The sequence below is a fragment of the Scyliorhinus canicula genome, chromosome 27 (genome assembly GCF_902713615.1).
Source record: "Scyliorhinus canicula chromosome 27, sScyCan1.1, whole genome shotgun sequence".
Classification (NCBI taxonomy): Eukaryota; Metazoa; Chordata; class Chondrichthyes; order Carcharhiniformes; family Scyliorhinidae; genus Scyliorhinus; species Scyliorhinus canicula.
The window spans coordinates 20,297,585-20,318,358 of NC_052172.1; the positions used below are offsets into that span (position 1 = coordinate 20,297,585).

At 47.2% G+C, this 20,774-nt stretch overlaps 1 protein-coding gene across 2 annotated transcripts in view; it reads right to left on the minus strand.

The window, feature by feature from the left end:
* Window positions 1-2,352: 2,352 nt before the first annotated feature.
* Window positions 2,353-20,774, minus strand: part of clip3 (CAP-GLY domain containing linker protein 3) — a 71,167-nt gene continuing 52,745 nt past the window's right edge. For both annotated transcript variants that reach the window (XM_038786092.1, XM_038786093.1), the window contains exons 11-14: window positions 20,077-20,200; window positions 18,049-18,113; window positions 16,795-16,867; window positions 2,353-3,125 (exon numbers count right to left, since the gene is read on the minus strand). In XM_038786092.1, the coding sequence (XP_038642020.1) occupies window positions 3,071-3,125; window positions 16,795-16,867; window positions 18,049-18,113; window positions 20,077-20,200 (317 nt within the window). In that variant the 3' untranslated portion in view covers window positions 2,353-3,070. The remainder of the gene's footprint in view (window positions 3,126-16,794; window positions 16,868-18,048; window positions 18,114-20,076; window positions 20,201-20,774) is intronic.

The window sequence follows — 20,774 nt, forward strand, 5'->3', positions numbered from 1 at the left end:
GTCAGCCTGAAACTATTTAATTTGCAATAGCTGTGACAGAGAAAGAGGGGGAGAGTGAGAGGAGGGGGCAGAGGAAACAGGGTGGGGAGCAGAGAGGGAAGGGGTTAGGGGCAGTGATGGGAGGGAGAGCTGGTCCCACAGTTTCCAATATCAGTATTCACAGGGACAAGAGGAATTTGTCAGGCTTTATGTTGAGTAACAGCAAAAGCAAGGGGATTTTAAATTAACACAATTTTCAGTTGTCGGTGGAAGAATTCCGACAATCCAATGATGAGAGCTCAGCGTATTAATAACATATCTAACCAAAAACATCAAGAATTTCCAATGTTCCCCACTACAATTCTATTGATATGTTCCATTTGTTTCTCTCAGCATTTATCTACCCACATTACTATCTTCCCTTCAAACAAACTCCAATCCTATAGCTGCCAAATTTACCACGACTCTCACACACGCACACACACACACACAAAGTTAAATACAACACTTTTTTTAAACATTGATTGATACATTAAAGTAGCAAGTCCTGGGAAAAGGTGGCTTGTGTTTCCATTTTGCGTTCACAGCAGTTCTGCTCTGTGGCTGTCGAATCGCTATCGTTTCAAGTCTAAAACGAGACAGGGGGCAGAATAGAGGGGAAAGGGGTGATTGGGTGGGGTGACCCGTGCTTGGGGCCTTCACCTCAATGGTGATGACGATCGGGGCCGATGGTGGTGACCGGATAGTTTTATCAGAAGCATTTAGGGGATTTTAAAATCGGCAGTCACTTTTTGCGATTCAGTGAAAATGTAACAAAAATGCCTGAAGTCTCACCAAACAGACGCCAAACCATTAATTAGAATATTATGCTTTGGGCGGCACGGCGGCGCAGTGGTTAGCACTGCTGCCTCACAGCACCGAGGACCCAGGTTCGAATCCCGGCCCTGGGTCACTGTCCATGTGGAGTTTTCACATTCTCCCCGTGTCTGCGTGGGTTTCACCCCCACAACCCAAAGATGTGCCGGGTAGGTGGATTGGCCACGCTAAATTGCCCCTTAAATGGAAAAATGAATTGGGTACTCTAAATTTATTTTTAAAAATGAGGACCATGAAACGATTATCAATTGTCGTTAAAACCCATCGGGGTCACTAATGTCCCTTTTGGTCGAGGAAATCTGCCGTACTTACCTGGTCTGGCCTACATGTGACTCTCGATGGGGTTGATTCTTAAATGCCTTCTGGAATGGGCCAGGAAGACATTCAGAGCAATTGGGAATTGGCACAGCCAGTGATGCCCTCATCCCGTCAACAATTAGAGAAAAGGTTGTCTTGGGAAACTTTGGTGTTGAAGTAAACTTTGCTTGTAATCTGGAACCTGATTATGGGAGCTCGGAGAGTGCATATTTCCCGACAGACAGCAACCCGATATAGGAGCAGGAGACTGCAGGGTAGCACAGGAAATCCTCCTGTCTGATCAAGTAGTCATGTTTCCCCCTTTTTCAAACCGCTCTCATTTGATTTTTTTTTGGCATTTTCTAGTTGTTCAGATCCAGGTGAATTCCCGGGAATTCTCTCTTAGCATCCCGCGGGTTCACTATGGTATGGTTCAGATGCAGCATTCAGCCCCCTCTGCCCCACCCCAAACAACAATGCACCTCATTCCAATCTTAGAAGAACACCCCAACTGGCCTGTCCTGTAACATGTTTGGGACCAAGCTTGGAGCAGCTCTTGCTCTGAGTGCTTAACCTTGAGAACCGAATGGAGTCTGACAAACCCATTTCACAAACAGCTTTTGCTTCCAGTACGGGTGGGCAGGTTGGTGCAAATTAATTGAAACAAGGATTGTTTCTGCCGTGGCAGCCATCAAAATGAATAATTACACCATGACGCTCAAATGGGTACGGTCAGGTGTCATCTCCAATTAATATCAATTTAAATATCAATTAAACAGGATAAGGCACTCCCCGTGCAGCACAGGAAGATCCCAGATTCCACCTCCTCCCCTGCCCCAGGTTTTGCCTCATTCTGACAGCAGTAACTCATCCCACCTCCAGCTCCTCCAGGATAAGGGGGGGGGGGGGGGGGGGGGGGGGAAGGACACGAGGTGGTGGTGGGGGGGGTGGTGGTGGGGGGGTGGTGGTGGTGGGAGGGGGGGGGAAGGACACGAGGTGGTGGTGGGGGGGTGGTGGTGGTGGGGGGGGGGGGGGGCTAGGGGAGGGCGGTGACAACGATGCCAGGGTTCCTGTCCCGGATCAATATCACAGGACTCTTTCCCGAAAGGGTACCGGGGGGGACGGGGGGGGGGGACGGGGGGGGGGGGGGGGGGGGGGGGGCGTTAGCTGCGATGCCTCGGGTAACCAAATAGCCACACCACACCCCCCCCCCTCCCCCCCATCCCGCTCAATGTCGAGCCTCACCTGTCAAACCAGCAAGCAGTCTCAATGCCTTTGAAAGTGGGATTGGGGAAATGGGAAAATAAAGAAGACGTTGTTGGAAAAATCAATTGGATCTCATTCCGGGCAGCTGTGCACACGCAGACCTTCCCTGAACTTGATTTTTGGTTTTTTTACTTCCAACTAATGATCAGCACTTTATCGATTTATTCTCAACCGAATCACTCAATAATTCAGTTTCCCTTACTGAATGTTACCAATGCCATAAAATCCCAAATACAGTTCACATCCCATAATAATATACAGTAAAGAGGGTTACCTGGGACATCAACTTCACTGCAAAATAGGGAGGGTACCCATACTCTCAGTTTTACGGTACAGACAGTAAACGCTCCCTCAGCTTTTATCTTTCAAATAATATAGGAATCACAAACCAACTTCACATTCAATTTATATACTATATATATATAATCCTTCAGTCCGTATCAAAGGAAAGGTCATTTCATCTACTTAAACTACTGTGGAATGCAGGGATTTTTAGTCAAGTTACAAGGCACTAGAATCTATGACTGCATCTGGTGAACTAGTATCTAAGATCGTGATTGGCAGTCTGTCTCCACAGCACAAATAAAGGACAGAGTCGAGGAGGAAGAGTACAGTCCGAGGAGGAAGGTGAGGAAGTTGGTGGGGTTTTTTTTTACGACTGAATTTCAGCTCTCAGCATCCAGGGAAACCAGCAACAGAAGAGTAACCTGAAACGAGAAGAGACGAGAGAGAGAGGGCAGGGAATTGAGACAAGGATATTCCGAAAATACAGAGGACACAAGGTTCGGAGAGGGTTATTCAGAACCGACATGGGGACGAGCTCGAATACAGCTCAATCATCCATTCACCTTCTGTCTGACACCCAAATAATAAATCTCTTTTTTTTTAAATGTTTTCAATTGCAAAGGTATCATTCTCTCCAACCCCTTACATGCAGTGATTCTAAACATCACCGTCTCAGAATTTTGCTGTGCGTGAGTTAGTTTAACAGATTCCTGTGCCCAATATTTTTGTGTGTTTAACACTCCTCGTTAACACTGACACCGCCCACGTTCATTTTGAAAAATCCTCCCTTTTGGGTGTAGTCAGTAAATACCTTTGATGATACAGTGTTATAGTTTGCACCCAAAAGAATCACAGGATTGTCAGAGACTCCGAGATGTCGACAAGAAAGTGAGAATTGAATGTATCCACAGTAATAACTTATTGAATTCCCTAAAGATAGTTATTTCAAACAGTGTGAGGAACAGGTCAGAGGGATTAATTTTTCTGGGATTGCTTTGGAAAAACATTGACACAATCTGGAGAGATTTGCCTCAATAGGACTGCATCAGACCAGTGGGTTTGCTGTTGCCTGTGCCCCTCATGCAGTATTGAGGGGGAGCTGCATTATTGGCTGCGATCATGCAGTATTGAGGGGGAGCTGCATTATTGGCTGCGATCATATAGTACCGAGGGAGAGCTGCATTGGTGGATGTGCTTATGCAGTACTGAGGGAGGGCTGCATTGTCATCTGTGCTCCCCATGCAGTACTGAGGAAGGGCTGTACTGTTGGTTGTGTTCCTTATGCAGTACTGAGGGGGAGCTGCATTGTTGGCTGCGATCATGCAGTACTGAGGAAGGGCTGCACTGTTGGCTGCGATCATGCAGCCCTGAGGGAGACCTGCACTGTTGGCTGCGATCATGCAGTACTGAGGAAGGGCTGCACTGTTGGCTGCGATCATGCAGTACTGAGGGAGGGCTGCACTGTTGGCTGCCATCATGCAGTACTGAGGGAGGGCTGCATTGTTGGCTGCGATCATGCAGTACTGAGGGAGGGCTGCATTGTTGGCTGTCATGATGTGGAGATGCCGGCGTTGGACTGGGGTGAGCACAGTAAGAAGTCTTACAACACCAGGTTAAAGTCCAACAGGTTTGTTTCAAACACGAGCTTTCGGAGCACGGCTCCTTCTTCAGGTGAATTCAGGTGTTGGCTGTGATCATGCAGTACTGGGGGAGGGCTGCATTGTTGACTGTGATCATGCAGTACTGAGGGAGGGATGCATTGTTGGCTGTGATCATGCAGTACTGAGGGAGGGCTGCATTGTTGGATGTGGTTATGCAGTACTGAGGGAGGGCTGCATTGTTGGCTGTGATCATGCAGTACTGAGGGAGGGCTGCATTGTTGGATGTGGTTATGCAGTACTGAGGGAGGGCTGCATTGTTGGCTGTGATCATGCAGTACTGAGGAAGGGCTGCATTGTTGGCTGTGATCATGCAGTACTGAGGGAGGGCTGCATTGTTGGATGTGGTTATGCAGTACTGAGGGAGGGCTGCATTGTTGGCTGTGATCATGCAGTACTGGGGGAGGGCTGCATTGTTGACTGTGATCATGCAGTGCTGAGGGAGGGCTGCATTGTTTTCTGTGCTCCTTATGCAGTACTGAGGGAGGGCTGCATTGTTGGCTGTGATCATGCAGTACTGAGGGAGGGCTGCATTGTTGGCTGTGATCATGCAGTACTGGGGGAGGGCTGCATTGTTGACTGTGATCATGCAGTACTGAGGGAGGGCTGCATTGTTTTCTGTGCTCCTTATGCAGTACTGAGGGAGGGCTGCATTGTGGAACACATCCTTCAACTAGGGTGTAGAGGGAGGGAGAAGGGCAAAGTGAATGCTGGTTTTATGAATGTTTTTTTATAATAAATTTAGCGCACCCAAATCTTTTGTTTCCAATTAAGGGGTAATTTTTAACGTGGCCAATCCACCGACCCAGCACATCTTTTTGGGTTGTGGGGGTGAGACCCACGTAGACACGGGGAGAATGTGCAAACTCCATACAGACAGTGACCTGGGGCTGGGATTGACTGTTTTCTGAGTGTTACTGTTTAGCATTTAACATACTGTCACTAGGCAGACAACCCTGAACTAACATAGAACAGTACAGCACAGAACAGGCCCTTCAGCCCTCAATGTTGTGCCGAGCCATGATCACCCTACTCGAACCCACATATCCACCCTATACCCGTAACCCAACAACCACCCCCTTAACCTTACTTTTATTAGGACACTACGGGCAATTTATCATGGCCAATCCACCTAACCCGCACATCTTTGGACTGTGGGAGGAAACCGGAGCACCCGGAGGAAACCCACGCAGACACGGGGAGGACGTGCAGACTCCACACAGACAGTGACCCAGCCGGGAATCGAACCTGGGACCCTGGAGCTGTGAAGCATTTATGCTAACCACCATGCTACCCTGCTGCCCCAAACATTGACACAATGCTCTATCTGACACCATTCCCAACAGCTGCAATCAGACAATTGGCCTCTTTCTAGAGGGCCTGGCAATCTGAGCATCAGAGTGAAGCCTCCACGGCAGTAATAACGCTGCTCTTTCAATGCTGTAAATCCTCCGGCAGGATCTCTCCCCTCACTGAAAGCAGCATTTCTCTGACATGTACTTACAGAGCTGCGTGTACATTCAGCGTACATCAGGGGGATTCAGAGCCTCGTGTACATTCAGCATACGTCAGGGGGATTCAGAGCCTCGTGTACACTCAGCGTACGTCAGGGGGATTCAGAGCCTCGTGTACACTCAGTGTACATCAGGGGGATTCAGAGCCTCGTGTACACTCAGTGTACATCAGGGGGATTCAGAGCCTCGTGTACACTCAGTGTACATCAGGGGGATTCAGAGCCTCGTGTACACTCAGCGTACGTCAGGGGGATTCAGAGCCTCGTGTACACTCAGTGTACATCAGGGGGATTCAGAGCCTCGTGTACACTCAGTGTACATTAGGAAGGGTTCAGAGCCTCGTGTACACTCAGTGTACATCAGAAGGTGTCCATAGATACAGACAGTGCTTGGGCAGGTACAATTTGAACAGGCTGTCAGGTCTCTACTCCAGGTTTCCATTTAATTAATAATTTTATTGTCAGAAGTAGGCTTACATTAACACTGCAATTAAGTTACTGTGGAAATCCCTTAGTCGCCACATTCTGCCGCCTGTTCGGGTACACGGAGGGAGAATTCAGAATGTCCAATTCTCCCAACAAGCACGTCTTTCGGGACATGTGGGAGGAAACCGGAGGAAACCCCCGCAGACACGGGGAGAATGTGCAGACTCCACACAGACAGTGACCCAAGTGGGGAATCGAACCCGGGTTCCTGGCTCTGTGAAGCAACAGTGCTAACCATTATGCTAGCGGGCTGCCCCGTGTTGGTATGTTCCCAGTACCCAGACTAGCACATAGTTAATGACTGTCGGTTCGCTTCCTGCTCTTAGTGCCCATAAAACAGGAGTCGGCCATTCGGCCCATCGAGTTGGCCTCCACCATTCAATGAGATCGTGACTGATCTGATGTGATAATTCTGAACTTCACTTTCCCATCTTATTCCCATAACCCTCGATTCCTCTCAGCGTCGACCCTGTCCAGCCCCCTGAGAATCCCATATTCCTCAATAAGGTCGCCTCTCATTCTTCTAAACTCCAATGAGTACAGGCCCAACCTACGTGACCCCTCCTTATAAGAAAATCTCTGCACACCCGGGATCGACCTCGTGAACCTTCGCTGGACGGCCTCCACTACCAGAATACTTGTCCTTAGATAAGGGGACCAAAATAGTTCGCAGTGTTCAGTTGTGGCCCTGTATAGTTTCAGTAGGATTTCCCTATTTTTACATTCCCATTCCCTTTGCAATAAAGGCCATCATTACATCTTCCCAATTACCTGCTGAACTTGCATGCTAGCTTTTTGTGAAGAGGCACCCCTCCCCCCCCAGACCCCTTTGCACTGCTACTTTCTGCACTCTATCTCCATTTAAATCATATTCAGCGCCTTTATTCTTCTTACCAAGGTGCATAACTTCCCAGTTTCCTCCATTATATTCCATCACCCGATGCCAATGTTTATGCAGTTACATTGTGTACCTTGTGTTGCCCGATTATGTATTTTCTTTTATTTCCTTTTCATGTACTTAATGATTTGTTGAGCTGCTCGCAGAAAAATACTTTTCTCTGTACCTCGGTACACGTGACAATGAACAAATCCAATCCAATTGGCCAAGTGTTTGCCGATTCACTTAACCTTTCTATATCCCTCTGTAGTTTAGTTGTGTCGTGCTCACCTCTTGCCTTCCACTTATTTTTGTGTCACCAGAAACTTGTCAACAGTACATTCACTTCCCTTATCCAAGTCATTGATATATTTTGTAAATAATTGTGGCCCCAGCACTGATCCCTGTGACACTCCACTAGTTACAGGTGTCATCCTGAAAATGCCCCTCTTATCCCAATTCTGTCTTCTATCAGTTAGCCAATCCTCTATCCATGCTGATATATTACCCTCAACACCCTGGGTTCTTATATTATTAAATGGCCTTTTGTGCAGTACCTTATCGAACACGGTTTGGAAATCCAAGTATATTACATCTACTAGTTCCCCTTTATCTATCCTGCACATTACCACCTCAAAGAGTTCCAATACATTTGTCAGGCACAATTTCCCCTTCATGAAGCCATGCTGACTCTGCTCAATTTTATTATCTATTTCTAAATGCTCCACTATTACATCCTTTATAATACTCTAATATTTTCCCAATGAAGATGTCAAGCTAACTGGCCTGTAGCTACCTGTTTTTGACTCCCTCATTTTGAAAAAGGATGTTGTATTGGCAGTTTTCCAATCCTGTGGGACTGTTACAGAATTTAAGGATCATTACCAGTGTATCCATTATTTCTGTAGCCACTTATTTTAATATCCTAGGATGCAGTGTCCAGTGGTCTTATCGACCTTTAGCCCCATTAGTTCCCTAGTACTTTTTCTCGAGTGATAGTTATCGCAGTTATTTATTGACCCACTTTTGCCCTTTATTTAGTATTTTTGGAATGTTATTAGTGTCCTCCACTCTGAAGACTGATGCAAAGTATTTATTTAACTCCTCATAGTTTACCCTCATAGTTAATCTTCTCTCTCGTTGTTATTTTTTGGTCATCTTTTGTTGGTTTTAAAACTTTCCCAATCCGCTGGCTTACCACAATCTTTACCGCATTGTATGTTTTTTTTCAGTTGAATACTATTCTTAACTTCCTTGGTTAACCATGGTCGATGTATCCCCTTCCTAGAATTCTTCTTCCTCACCGGGATAGCTCTTTGTTGTGAGTCAAGAACTATTTTCGTAAACATCTGCCATTGCTGATCAATTGTCTTTTCTGCTAAACTCCTTTCCCAGTCCATTCCAGCCAACTCTGCCCTCATTCCTTCATAATTGCCGTTATTTAAGTTTAGCACAGTTGTTTCTGACCCAAGTTTCTCACTCTCAAACCGAACGCTAAACTCTAACACATTCTGGTTACTGTTTCCTAGGGGATATTTTATGCCCCAAGACTGTTTATTAAATCTACCTCATTACACATGACCAGATCTAAAATAGCCTGATCCCTGGTTGGATATTTTTCTTAGAAACTGTCCCAAATCCATTACATGAATTCTTCCTCATGGCTACCTCTGCCAATTTGATTTGCCCAATCCACATGAAGATTAAGGTCACCCATAATTAATGTACTGCCTTTTTTACGTGCCTTCATTATCTCCTGATTTATTCTCTGTCCCACAGTATAGCTACAGGAGATCTAGAGATGATTCCCACTGCTGTCTTCTTCCCCTTGTTACTTCTTACCTCCACCCATATGGATTCTGCATCTTCCAATCCAAGACTATTTCTTGCTATCGCACTTATTCCATCTCATACTATCAAAGCTACCCCACCACCTCTTCCTTCCTGCCTGCCCTTATGAAACATCACATACTCTCAATATTTAGTTCCCAGTTTTGATCTCCTTGGAACCATGTCCCTCTAATGGTGTTAAGATCATACCCATTAACCTCATTTGGTGCTGTTAACTCATTTATTTTGTGCAAAATACTATGTGCATTTAAGAGCCATTAATTTTGTCTTTTTACCATTTTTCATCCATTGCCAAATTCACCCGTTGGACATCTGGCCATGCAAATGGGATAGCACATGATACCTGGGTGCTGTACTTGACCTATGTCAAAGGGTCAGGATTTGCACAAAATCCCAGCAATCTAGTCAAAGGCAAATTTTCCACGTTGACTCTTTGCTCTTACTACACATCCTATGAAATGCCCTGATTGTTTCGAAATAAAAGAAAATCTTGTCGGGCTTGGGATTTTTCCCGGGTTATTCCGTATTGCACCAGGTTGCTGAGGGAAGTCCTTAACAAGTTGGGGGAACGATTGTAGGGGATTGAAGGTAGGAACACAGAAGCTTGTGATGAACAAAGACTAAGGGAAGCCAGTAGTACACCCAGAAGCTGTGGTTCCTCTTCGGTTAAGTCATTTTTACCAAAACTTGCCATTTATCATCATAGAATTTACAGTGCAGAAGGATTCGGCCCATCGAGTCTGCACCGGCTCCTGGAAAGAGCACCCTACCCAAGGTTAACACCGCCACCCCATCCCCATAACCCAGTAACCCCACCCAACACTAAGGGCAATTTTGGACACTAAGGGCGATTTATCATGGCCAATCCACCTAACCTGCACATCTTTGGACTGTGGGAGGAAACCGGAGCACCCGGAGGAAACCCACGCATACACGGGGAGGATGTGCAAACTCCGCACAGACAGTGACCCAAGCTGGAAATCGAACCTGGGACCCTGGAGCTGTGAAGCCATTGTGCTATCCACAATGCTACCGTGCTGCTTATCCATGGGTCTTTCTCTTGCATCTTGCCAGGAAGTTGCCAATTCCCGCTTGGCACAGTTCTATGGCTGCTTTCGCCCATTGTGCCATATCGGATGAAGATGGGACAGTGAGTGTCACTGGACCACTGACATCGGGGTGGGAATGGGGCGGAGGAGTTGGGGGGTCACAGCCATGCTTGGCCCAGTCCTCATGGGGCACCTAAACATGCACATTTTCCAGCAAGGGGCTCTGGATGAAAACTCCCATCACCCCTGTCACCACCTCCTTGGCCCAGAGGCCATTGCACCAACTGTGGCCAAGAGCATGGAGTTGAACCAGCCAAAGCTCCTGGCTAGTGCGGCTCAGCCATCACCGGGCAGTGGATTTACCAACTCAGCTCGTTTATGTGCCGAGCACAACACAACAAAATGGGCGGCATGGTAGTGCAGTGTTTAACACTGTTGCTTCACAGCGCCAGGGTCCCGGGTTTGATTCCCGATTTGGGTCACGGTCTGTGCGGAGTCTGCACGTTCTCCCCGTGTCTGCGTGGGTTTCCTCCGGGTGCTCCGGTTTCCTCCCACGAGTCCCGAAAGATGTGCTGTTAGATGAATTGGACATTCTGAATTCTCCCTCAGTGTACCCGAACAGGCGCCGGAGTGTGGCGACTAGAGGATTTTCACAGTAACTTCATTGCAGTGTTAATGTAAGCCTACTTGTGACACTAATAAAGATTATTATTATGCCACGGCCTCAACAAAACCCCCCCCCCAACCCTTTGCAAACCCTCTTTAAGGTTTGACGCCCAGGTTCAGCTTCCCGTCCATCACTGCGTTGTTCAGAATCAACTCCTTCATGTAAAACAATTCCAAATGGCGTTAAAATTATAAAATAAAATCTTCCATCAACATACCAGTGTTTACACACTTTTGGATGTGGGTTTCTTCAGAATGATTTTTTAAAGCCTATGAGGTACAGTGACTCAGAAAAGCACTTCCAATAGTAACGATCAGCCTTTGTCAAGGAAAGGGAACCTCCCCATTCAGTGCTTGCTTCTGGACGGCAAAGCATTTTTTTTTCCTCAGTAAGGGTCCCAGAGTGTGTGAGGCTGTGGAGGGTATTTTGCCATTGTCACTTGGGGCAGAATTCGAAAGATTTATTTTTTTTAATTTTTTTTTCATAGAATTTACAGTGCAGAAGGAGGCCATTTGGCCCATCGAGTCTGCACCGGCTCCTGGAAAGAGCACCCTACCCAAGATTAACACATCCACCCTATCCCCATAACCCAGTAACCCCACCCAACACTAAGGGCAATTTTGGACACTATGGGCAATTTATCATGGCCAATCCACCTAACCTGCACATCTTTGGACTGTGGGAGGAAACCGGAGCACCCGGAGGAAACCCACGCACACACGGGGAGGATGTGCAGACTCCACACAGACAGTGACCCAAGCCGGATTCGAACCTGGGACGCTGGAGCTGTGAAGCGATTGTGCTATCCACAATGTTACCGTGCTACTTATATAAGGGATTTATCCACACTCCTGTGCCCAATGAAGAAAGAGTGCCTTATGTTGCCGCGGCAATGAGACCTCTTAACTGTTGAATGGTGATAACACATGGCGGAGGGAATTGGATACCGAGCTTTAACACATGCACGAAACTGAACAAACTGACAGAGAAACCTGGCCTGACTTCCTGCTGTGTAACAAATACTGCGTAACGGTTCTGGTGGTCTCTGTGAGGCACTGGGATCAGGAGCAAATTTAGTCTCCGGGTTAAGAATTGGAATGGTCCCTATTTTAATATCAATTAGAATTAAGAGGCAAAATTAGGAATTTGGGAAGCAGAGAACTAAGCCACACTGTGGCACTCTGGCGCCATCACTGACCGGAGGGTATAATTACAGCATTGATTCATGTGGGAAGTTCCATGATAACTTCCAATGTCCACATGACCAATGGAAAAAGTTCCTGCTAAAAAACGTGGCAATAATTTGCCTACAAGAAGTAACGCTTTGCAAACAGGAAGTTCACAAAGAGGCTAAGAATTTTAATGTATGGAAGGTTTTGTTTATGCAGATCTAGCTGTTTGAGATTAATCCAACTCCCTTGTTAAAACTCAGTAACCCTCGATGATCGGTCATCAACCGTGTTCATAAATAACGTTCAAAGCAGTAATTTCTTTTTTTAAATAAATTTAGACGACCCAATTCTTTTTTTCCAATTAAGGGGCAATTTAGCGTGGCCAACCCACCTACCCTGCACATCTTTTTGGGGGGTGAGACCCCCACGCAGACACGGGGAGAATGTGCAAACTCCACACGGTTAGTGACACGGGGCCGGGATCGACCCCGAGTCCTCGGCGCCGTGAGGCAGCAGTGCTAACCACTGTGCCACCGTGCCACCACCAGGTTCAAAGCAGCAATTAATGAGAAGAAAATAGTTCCGTCAAAACCTGTGGTAACGGTTCAATATTCAGAAGGCGTGCTGACAGTGGGGTGCTCCCTTTCAATTAACCCTTTGAATCCTATATGTTCTTTGCAAAACGCACATTCTTGTGGCCTTCATAGCGGAGGAAGAACGGTGATTTCTGAAGTTAAAGCAGCCGGGTGTGATACAACATTATGACAATATGTGAAACAGTGAAAGACAGTAGATTTCACTGCACCCCCAGGCCTTCAAAGGGTTAATCTATATTAACAATCTCTTAATAACAACGTAACAGCGTTCCCTCACAAAGTTGTGAAAGGCAAAGAGAGATCAAGGTTTGAATCATGTGCCTGCAGAAGATCCGGAGGTGCACTGACCTTTGTCAACTGCCCTGCAATGTTCCCAAAACCTACAGTACCCCTGAGTTTATAGCTTTCACCTCACCAGCTCCGGGGGGGGGAGAGGTCTAGGCTATTAGATTCCATCTCTAATTTCTCCCACTTTTCCCCTTCTGCACTTATGCCACAAAGTTCAATAAATGCCCTCGCCCAAACTGGCTCAGGTTAGACAGCGAGCGAGGCGACAGGCTGGTTAATATAGAACCAGCTGCCACCTCGAACCAACGTATTGGGAATCTCTTAAACCAAAATAAACTTCTGCACAATGATTTCCCTTTACAGCAACTTAGTGAGGGAGCGCTGTATATCACACCATTGATCTTTGAAAGGGTGGATCGAGACACGAAGTCAACGCAGCTCCTCTCTGAAGAACACGCAGAGATGAGAAGGAAAGGAGGGACGAACAATTACAGCAACTTACAAACAGCCCAAGCCTTTTACCAACAGCGGTGGTCTATCCAATATGGTGGCTGCCCTCTCCATGCCTGGGTTGCTGAACCATCTACTTGGGGTTAGGACTACCAGCCACTATGTTGGATAGAGGCCAGCAACACGGTTCATTCATGGTCAAGAATCTCTGGCTTGCAACTGGAAATGTTTGAATTCTCTCCGTGGCAAGGCCCCCTTCAAATTCCATTCGGGTTCACGACCAATTTGAACCTACGGACAGGCTTACTGTCAGCCACAAGGCCCGATCAGCCACACAGGTTCAACAGTGAGAGGTCAAATCTCACTGACAAGAGACTGGTTAGCATCAAATTGTTTGAGAGTAACTTTAAAGCCAGTTCAAATATCACGGCATACCAAACGTTCTTGATAAAAATCACCTTCCAAAAAAGTGAGTTGACGTGAGAAGCTAATCTCTCTCTCCTCAAGTGGCAAGTTACGTCCTCCTCCTGCTGGACATGCATCGCCCCACTCTCCGGGCAGTGCCCCCCCTCCCCCGACCCTTGACCCAGGCTCAAAGCCGGTCTGAATGCTAACTCAGCTCTGTTGACGGGGGTTTCACCGGCAATTCTTCCAGACTTAAAACCAGTGAACACTTTGTTGTCAATATGTCACAGAGATCGATGGGAAGTTCTCTGGCACAACACGGCCAAATTATACGCTGTCATGCGAGAGTGCCGTTAAGAATTGGATCTTTAAGAAATGTACCTTTAAGAAATGAAGCTGATCATATTACTGAAGTGATGTCAGAGGGTAGGGGAGGCAGCTGAGCTGAGCTCACTTCTGCTTTGAGTTTCAGTTTGAGAGAGAGCAGCTGAAAAGTGCCTGGCTGGTTTGCTGTGAGCTGTTTGAAAGGAGAACTCCGGTTTGAGGAGAAAGCTGGGTATGTTTTGCAAAAAGTTGCAAGAAGAAAACACAGAACTAGTCTGTTGATGTCTGAAAATCCAAAGACTATAAGTATATTGAATGTAACCTCATGTCTGTTGTTAAAGGTGAAGTCTTTTGGTGGTCTGAAGGAACATTTTGAGGGATTATTTAGTGTTGTATTATTTTTGGGGTTATCTTTGAAGTACGGGGTGTTAAGTGATCCAATGTTTATTTAAAAGGTTAAGTTGAATTCATGGAATAAACATTGTTTTGTGTTTAAAAACCCACGTGTCCATAATTGTAATACCACACCTGGCAAACAAGCCGTGTGCTTCAAAAGCAACAATACATTAAAGGGAGAGGTTGGTTGAACTCCATGATACATTTTGGGGTTCTGAAAACATTGCTCCCATAACAACGCACATAGTGAAAGTATCGACAAATAGTGTGACCGATATTGAGGTAACCGACGGTGTTAAAAGATTGAAGAAAAACGTCTATCGAAAAGCAAAAAAAAGCTGGAAATCTGAAATAAAACAGAAAATGTTGGGAAAACTCAGATGCGTTTTTTTTCTCGAATCGTTCTTTAGTTCCTCACTTTCAATTCGGACAGCTCCCAAGGCATCAATTCACATCTCATCTGGGCCCATACGTTGTTCCTTTATTATACTCATTACCACTCCCTTTGGCAAGTCTATCTTTCCTCGCTGTGTCTCGCACTGACATGGGATAGCTGCGCAAGATGGTCGCTTATGTCCATATTTGCACTGGTCCATACGTGCGCAGTCATCCAATGATGTCACGTCCATGGGGTCGGCGTGGAATTTGGCAGGGATTCAGGGCCAAGGAGATAAAAGTTAGGTATTGGAAGTGGAACCATGTTCCGGAAGGCCATGGGAGAAAGTTGACAGTTGTCCTCGGCATCTGGGCCTTTCATTGCAAAACAGTGCCCGCCTTCTCAACAGGGTTAGAACAGGGATAGGAACGGAAAGCTACAAATTCAAGATGGAAAGGGAATGGGTAACCTCAGGTGGGATGCCCAGCCCCCCTACCCCCAACCCCCATACAGACACAAACCCCCTTCCCTTGCCTGGGAAAACGTCTCCCAGAGTTCTGGGCTCTGTATCAGGCGGGGAAGGCCCCCGGGAAAAGCTGTCATATTAATGTTTCCGCTGGAGGGAAGGAAGTGGTCGGGAACTCAAAGATGGCCAAAAGAAATCCACGCACCCTGGTTTCCTGACCATAATCCCATCCCATGCTCCTAAACGCCACCCAGAGTAAAACACGAGAACTGCGCAGAGAATCATAGAATCTACTGCGCCTGTATGGCCTTGGCAAGAAACGGACATCTTCCCTCCATTCTGATGTAAGGTCATCAATTAGAAAGTATAACTCTGTCTCTCTCTCCCTCCCCAGATCCTGCCTCGCTCTCTGACATCTTCTCATATTTTCTGTTTTTATTGAAGGAATTTTACATTTACCCAAACAAATCATGTTCAGGGAAATGATGAACTAACAAAAAAGCGCTCATGTGGCAGATGAAACATCTGACAATCTGGTTAATGACTAACATGTGTTTAATCCGGGAACTGGAGCAAATGCCTCAGCCTGTGGGGATCCAGTAACTCCCAGCCATTCTGCGCCCATTACTTTTTTTTAAAATTTAGAGTACCCAATTATTTTTTCCGATTAGTGGACAATTTAGCCTGGCCAATCCACCTATCCGGCACATCTTTTGGGTTGTGGGGGCGAAACCCATGCAGACACGGGGAGAATGTGCAAACTCCACACGGACAGTGATCCAGAGCCGGGATTGAACCTGGGACCTCGGCGCTGTGAGGCCGCAGTGCTAACCACTGCGCCGCCGTGCTGCCCTTCCAGCCTTCTGAGTTAACCTAGCCAATGGGACGGCAGTCGGTTGCTGGTTTGACCTCAGCATCTCCTGGGGAAGTGGGACTGGAAATGAAGTGAGTCCCAGGTTGCCACCCTCGATTGTTACTCGTGACTCCTGATGTCGAAGGGGGGGAACGTGAATGAGGGGACAAGAATGAGACTTTGTGTTGAGTTAACTGCCATTGGGGGAGCACCATTAGCTTCAGTCCATACCCTCCCCGCCACCATCCCCACACCTAGGCTCGGCGAGGGGGAGAACATCCTGCATTAGTACCCAGTCATCCAGAATGGAAATCGCAGGTCTCCATCTCCAATAAGCCATGGGTGAGATCAATAGCCAAAGTTCAGAGCTGATGGGGAGACAGGAGGTGTCGATGCGAGGGGAGATGGGATGAGATAAGAGACGAGAATTGTACAAAGGAGGCAGGGACGCAGGAGGAGGAATGAGAGAGTTGGACAGAGTTATCGTAACTCTGCAAATGTTGCTATCTCTATCTAACACCGGAGCATTAGATTGCATTGTCAGGAGGCAGGAGAGAAGGTAGATAGTATAGCATCAGGAGGCGGCTGCAGTAACTGACACTATTCTATCCCTTTTTAATAAAATGCACACAGAATACAAAACTGAGTCAGGGCAATGCTTTACCTGGATATGGAACTCTCTGATGCAATGTCCTTCGGAGTCCTCACCGCTGTTAAGTTTCTCTTGGGTTGAGTCACTATGGAAGCAAAAGGTCAAGGCAAAGGTCAAACCAGAACGACCGCAAGCACATCAGCAAGGATCCAAAACTGACTCCAAATACCCTCCACCTACTTTTAAAACAAATTTAGTGCACCCAATTAATTTTTTCCAATTAAGGGGCAATTTAGCGTGGCCAATCCACCTACCCTGCACATCTTTGGGTTGTGGGGGTGAAACCCACGCTAACACAGGGAGAATGTGCAAACTCCACACGGACAGTGACCCAGGGCTGGGATCGAACCTGGGACCTCGGCGCCGTGAGGCGGCAATGCTAACCCACTGCGCCACCGTACTGCCCTAATACTCTCCACCCACGATGACTGATTAGAATTTCACCTCGATTCAGGACTGCATTCCTGGGAACTAACTTCCAATTCATTAGGGTGAAGGAATCCAGGGAATCAAAGCCCCCTTTCCGATGACTATACCTGATTTTATATAATGTTTGGAAGTGGTCGACACGGCTTCCAATGACGTGACTCCAAGAACACCACCGTACGGAACGTGATCCACATTAGTCGGCAGTCTCAAACTCATTCTCATTCCAGTAAAATTAGCGTTTACCACCGCCTTTCAGGAGGATCTAGAACTGTGGAACTCCGGCCCTCCACCCGTCTACAGGCCCCTATCGCCCGGTTTGACATTTGAAGGGATATGGTGAAGGGGAAGTGGAATGAGGTTAATGGGAAATCCCGCTTTCAGAGAGCCAGCCAGCATGATGGGCCGAGAGGCCTCCTTCCTGCGTTGTACAAGGCGCTGATTCTAATTTATGGGTTTCATCACCTGACTAAAGTAACATTGGGGCAGCAGGGTAGCATGGTGGTTAGCATAAATGCTTCACAGCTCCAGGGTCCCAGGTTTGATTCCCGGCTGGGTCACTGTCTGTGTGGAGTCTGCACGTCCTCCCCGTGTGTGCGTGGGTTTCCTCCGGGTGCTCCGGTTTCCTCCCACAGTCCAAAGATGTGCGGGTTAGGTGGATTGGCCATGCTAAATTGCCCGTAGTGTCCTAATAAAAGTAAGGTTAAGGTGGGGTTGTTGGGTTACGGGTATAGGGTGGATACGTGGGTTTGAGTCGGGTGATCATGGCTCGGCACAACATTGAGGGCTGAAGGGCCTGTTCTGTGCTGTACTGTTCTATGTTCTATGTTCTAAACTTACTTGTTACTTGGTGAATTTTTTTGCCGACAGTCGTGTCACTCAAGGGTCCCTTCGAACCAGCGATCCTATAGTTGCAAAAGAAGAATACATTATTAATTTGATATCCCTCCTAACAATGGTATTTGGGAACAAGATCCCCTGATTTTCTGCACCATTATGCAGCTTGCCAGCGCGTTTCCACTGGAATAAAGATTTGCGAGTGGCCATTTTGTGTTGGCTATTTTCGCAACTGATCTCAGCCCGCCGTGAAAAAATGGGACAAAACTTCTAGCCAGAGTTTAGAAAGTCAGGGCCTGCTGGAATTTGTTGCTCTGGAAAACTGTGGCTGGAGCTGCGTGGGACTCAGAGTGAAAGAGACGCCATAGACCACAGCGCAGTGTAGCAGGAAGGCCAATGCTCCCGCCCCTCCCTCGCTACACCGCGAGGTGGTCCAGAGTGTGTGGGATATCCCATGTGAGGCTCTGTCTCGGTGTTTAAACTAGTTACACCAAAGTGGGCATTGGGATTATTCCTTTCAGAGTAACTACTGCTACATGCTGAGGGCAGCACAGTAGCACAGTGGTTAGCACTGTGGCTTCACAGCGTCAGGGTCCCAGGTTCGATTCCCGGCTTGGGTCACTGTCTGCGTGGAGTCTGCACGTTCTCCCCGTGTCTGCGTGGGTTTCCTCCGGGGGCTCCAGTTTCCTCCCACAGTCACAAAGATGTGCAGGTTAGGTGGATTGGCCGTGCCAAATTGCCCTTAGTGACCAAAAAGGTTAGGAGGGGTTATTGGGTTACGGGAATAGGGTGGAATTGAGGGCTTAAGTGGGTCGGAGCAGACTCGATAGGCCAAATGGCCTCCTTCTGCACTGTATGTTCTATGTTCTATGAAACAGCCGGAACCATCCGAAGTTAGCGATTTAAATCGCTTTTTCGAATGGTTCCCAGCACATTTGTCCAGCAGAAGCTTGCCCCCTCCTGGGCAATTGCTGGGTAAACCCTTTACCTGGGAACTTCCTCTGTGCATCTTTGGGGTACCTCCCTGTAATGAGATCTAGTAAATCATCTTTGTCTGTCTGAATGATCATGTGGAATAGTGTGCAATTACATCATCCAGTCACTGGATGGAGTCAGAGTACATCTCACAACCCTCACGGTGGTCCACGTACTCTGGGAGTGAGTTAGGAGAGAGTGTTGGAGATAGTCGTGTTTTTCAGTAGTTCTGTGTATTGTAGTTATTTGATCTAATATTTTCGGCATACTTAAGAATTTACAATTCATAGCGTAGTGTAAATAAATTGACTTTGATTTAGTACAAAGTCTGCACCTTCTTTGTAGTAACACTACAACCTTAATAATCTTAATTTAAACAAAGAACATCACATTCCCAAAACCCAACATGAGGGAGCCAGGGCTTTCCGGGCACTTCTCTCCCGCTGTCTATTATCAGGCCCCAGCGGGAATTGAACCCTCTGACTCAGAAGCAAAAGGTTACCCATTGAGCCACTGCTGACACCTTCAAAGTAGGACTCCCAGAGGAGCCAGAAGTGGCTTTGGTCTTTGAAATCTTAGGACGATCTTTAGGCTCATCCAATGTACAAGGAATGATGAGGCAGCACGCGGCCACAGTGGTTAGCACTGCTGCCTCACAGCGCAAGGGACCCGGGTTCAATTTCGGCCTTTGGTGACTGCGGAGTCTGCACTTTCTCCCCGTGTCTGCGTGGGTTTCCTCCGGGGGCTCCGGTCTCCTACCACAGTCCAAAGGTGTGCAGGTTAGCTAGATTAGCCATGCTAAATGTCCGCTTAATGCCCAAATATTAGGTGGGGCTGCGGGCATAGGGCGGAGTAGCAGGCACAGGTTGGGTGCTCTTTTGGAGGGTCTGTGCAGGCTTGATGGGCTGAATGGCCTCCTTCCACACTGTAGGGATTCTATGATGAATGATGATTCCTCAGCTGGAGAAGGGGGTGTTTTAGATTAGGCTGTGTTGCACCCTCCCCTTAAATCTCTGGACACAAGAACACAACAGCTGATTGGCTACTGAATGTTACCTCTGCACTCTGGAGGGAGGGGCAAACACCCCATACTTTGGGGAGCAAGTGTAATATCGGACACCAAACACAGAACCATCGTGCTTCCCAGTCGCCTTGTCCAGCTCAATACCGTACCAGTACCCTGGGAGAGAGACAGAAAACAGCTCTGATTATAACAGAGAAACTCAGTGTGAACTAACAATTGAGCAGCATGCAGCAACCAACACAGTTCCAATGGCCAAATCCAAAGCAAAATACAGCACATGTTGAAAATCTGAAATAAAACCAGAAAATGCTGGACAATCTCAGCAGGTCTGGCAGCGTCTGTGGAGAGAGAAACAGAGTTAACATTTCGAATCTGTGTGACTCTTCACCAGAACGTCTCTCAGGCCTGGAGATCATACGGATTCAAAGCACTAATTCTCTTTCTCCACACATACTGCCGGGTCTGCCAGAAGCAACAAATAAAAAGCTGGTAAGGCTGGAAGTGCTCAGTGGGGCAGGACAGAGGAAGGGTCCAGTTCTCATGATATCTCATCAGATGTTACAGATCAAGGTGTTCCCAGAACTAACTGCCTCGTCTGTGCTCAGCTCTCTCAATCGTGGCTCCTTCAATCTTGATGCTGAAGGAGTTTTCATGGTCCATGATCAGGACTGGACATTAAACAGGGTGCACAGTGGCAGACAGGGCGGCGAGGTGGCACAGTGGTTAGCAC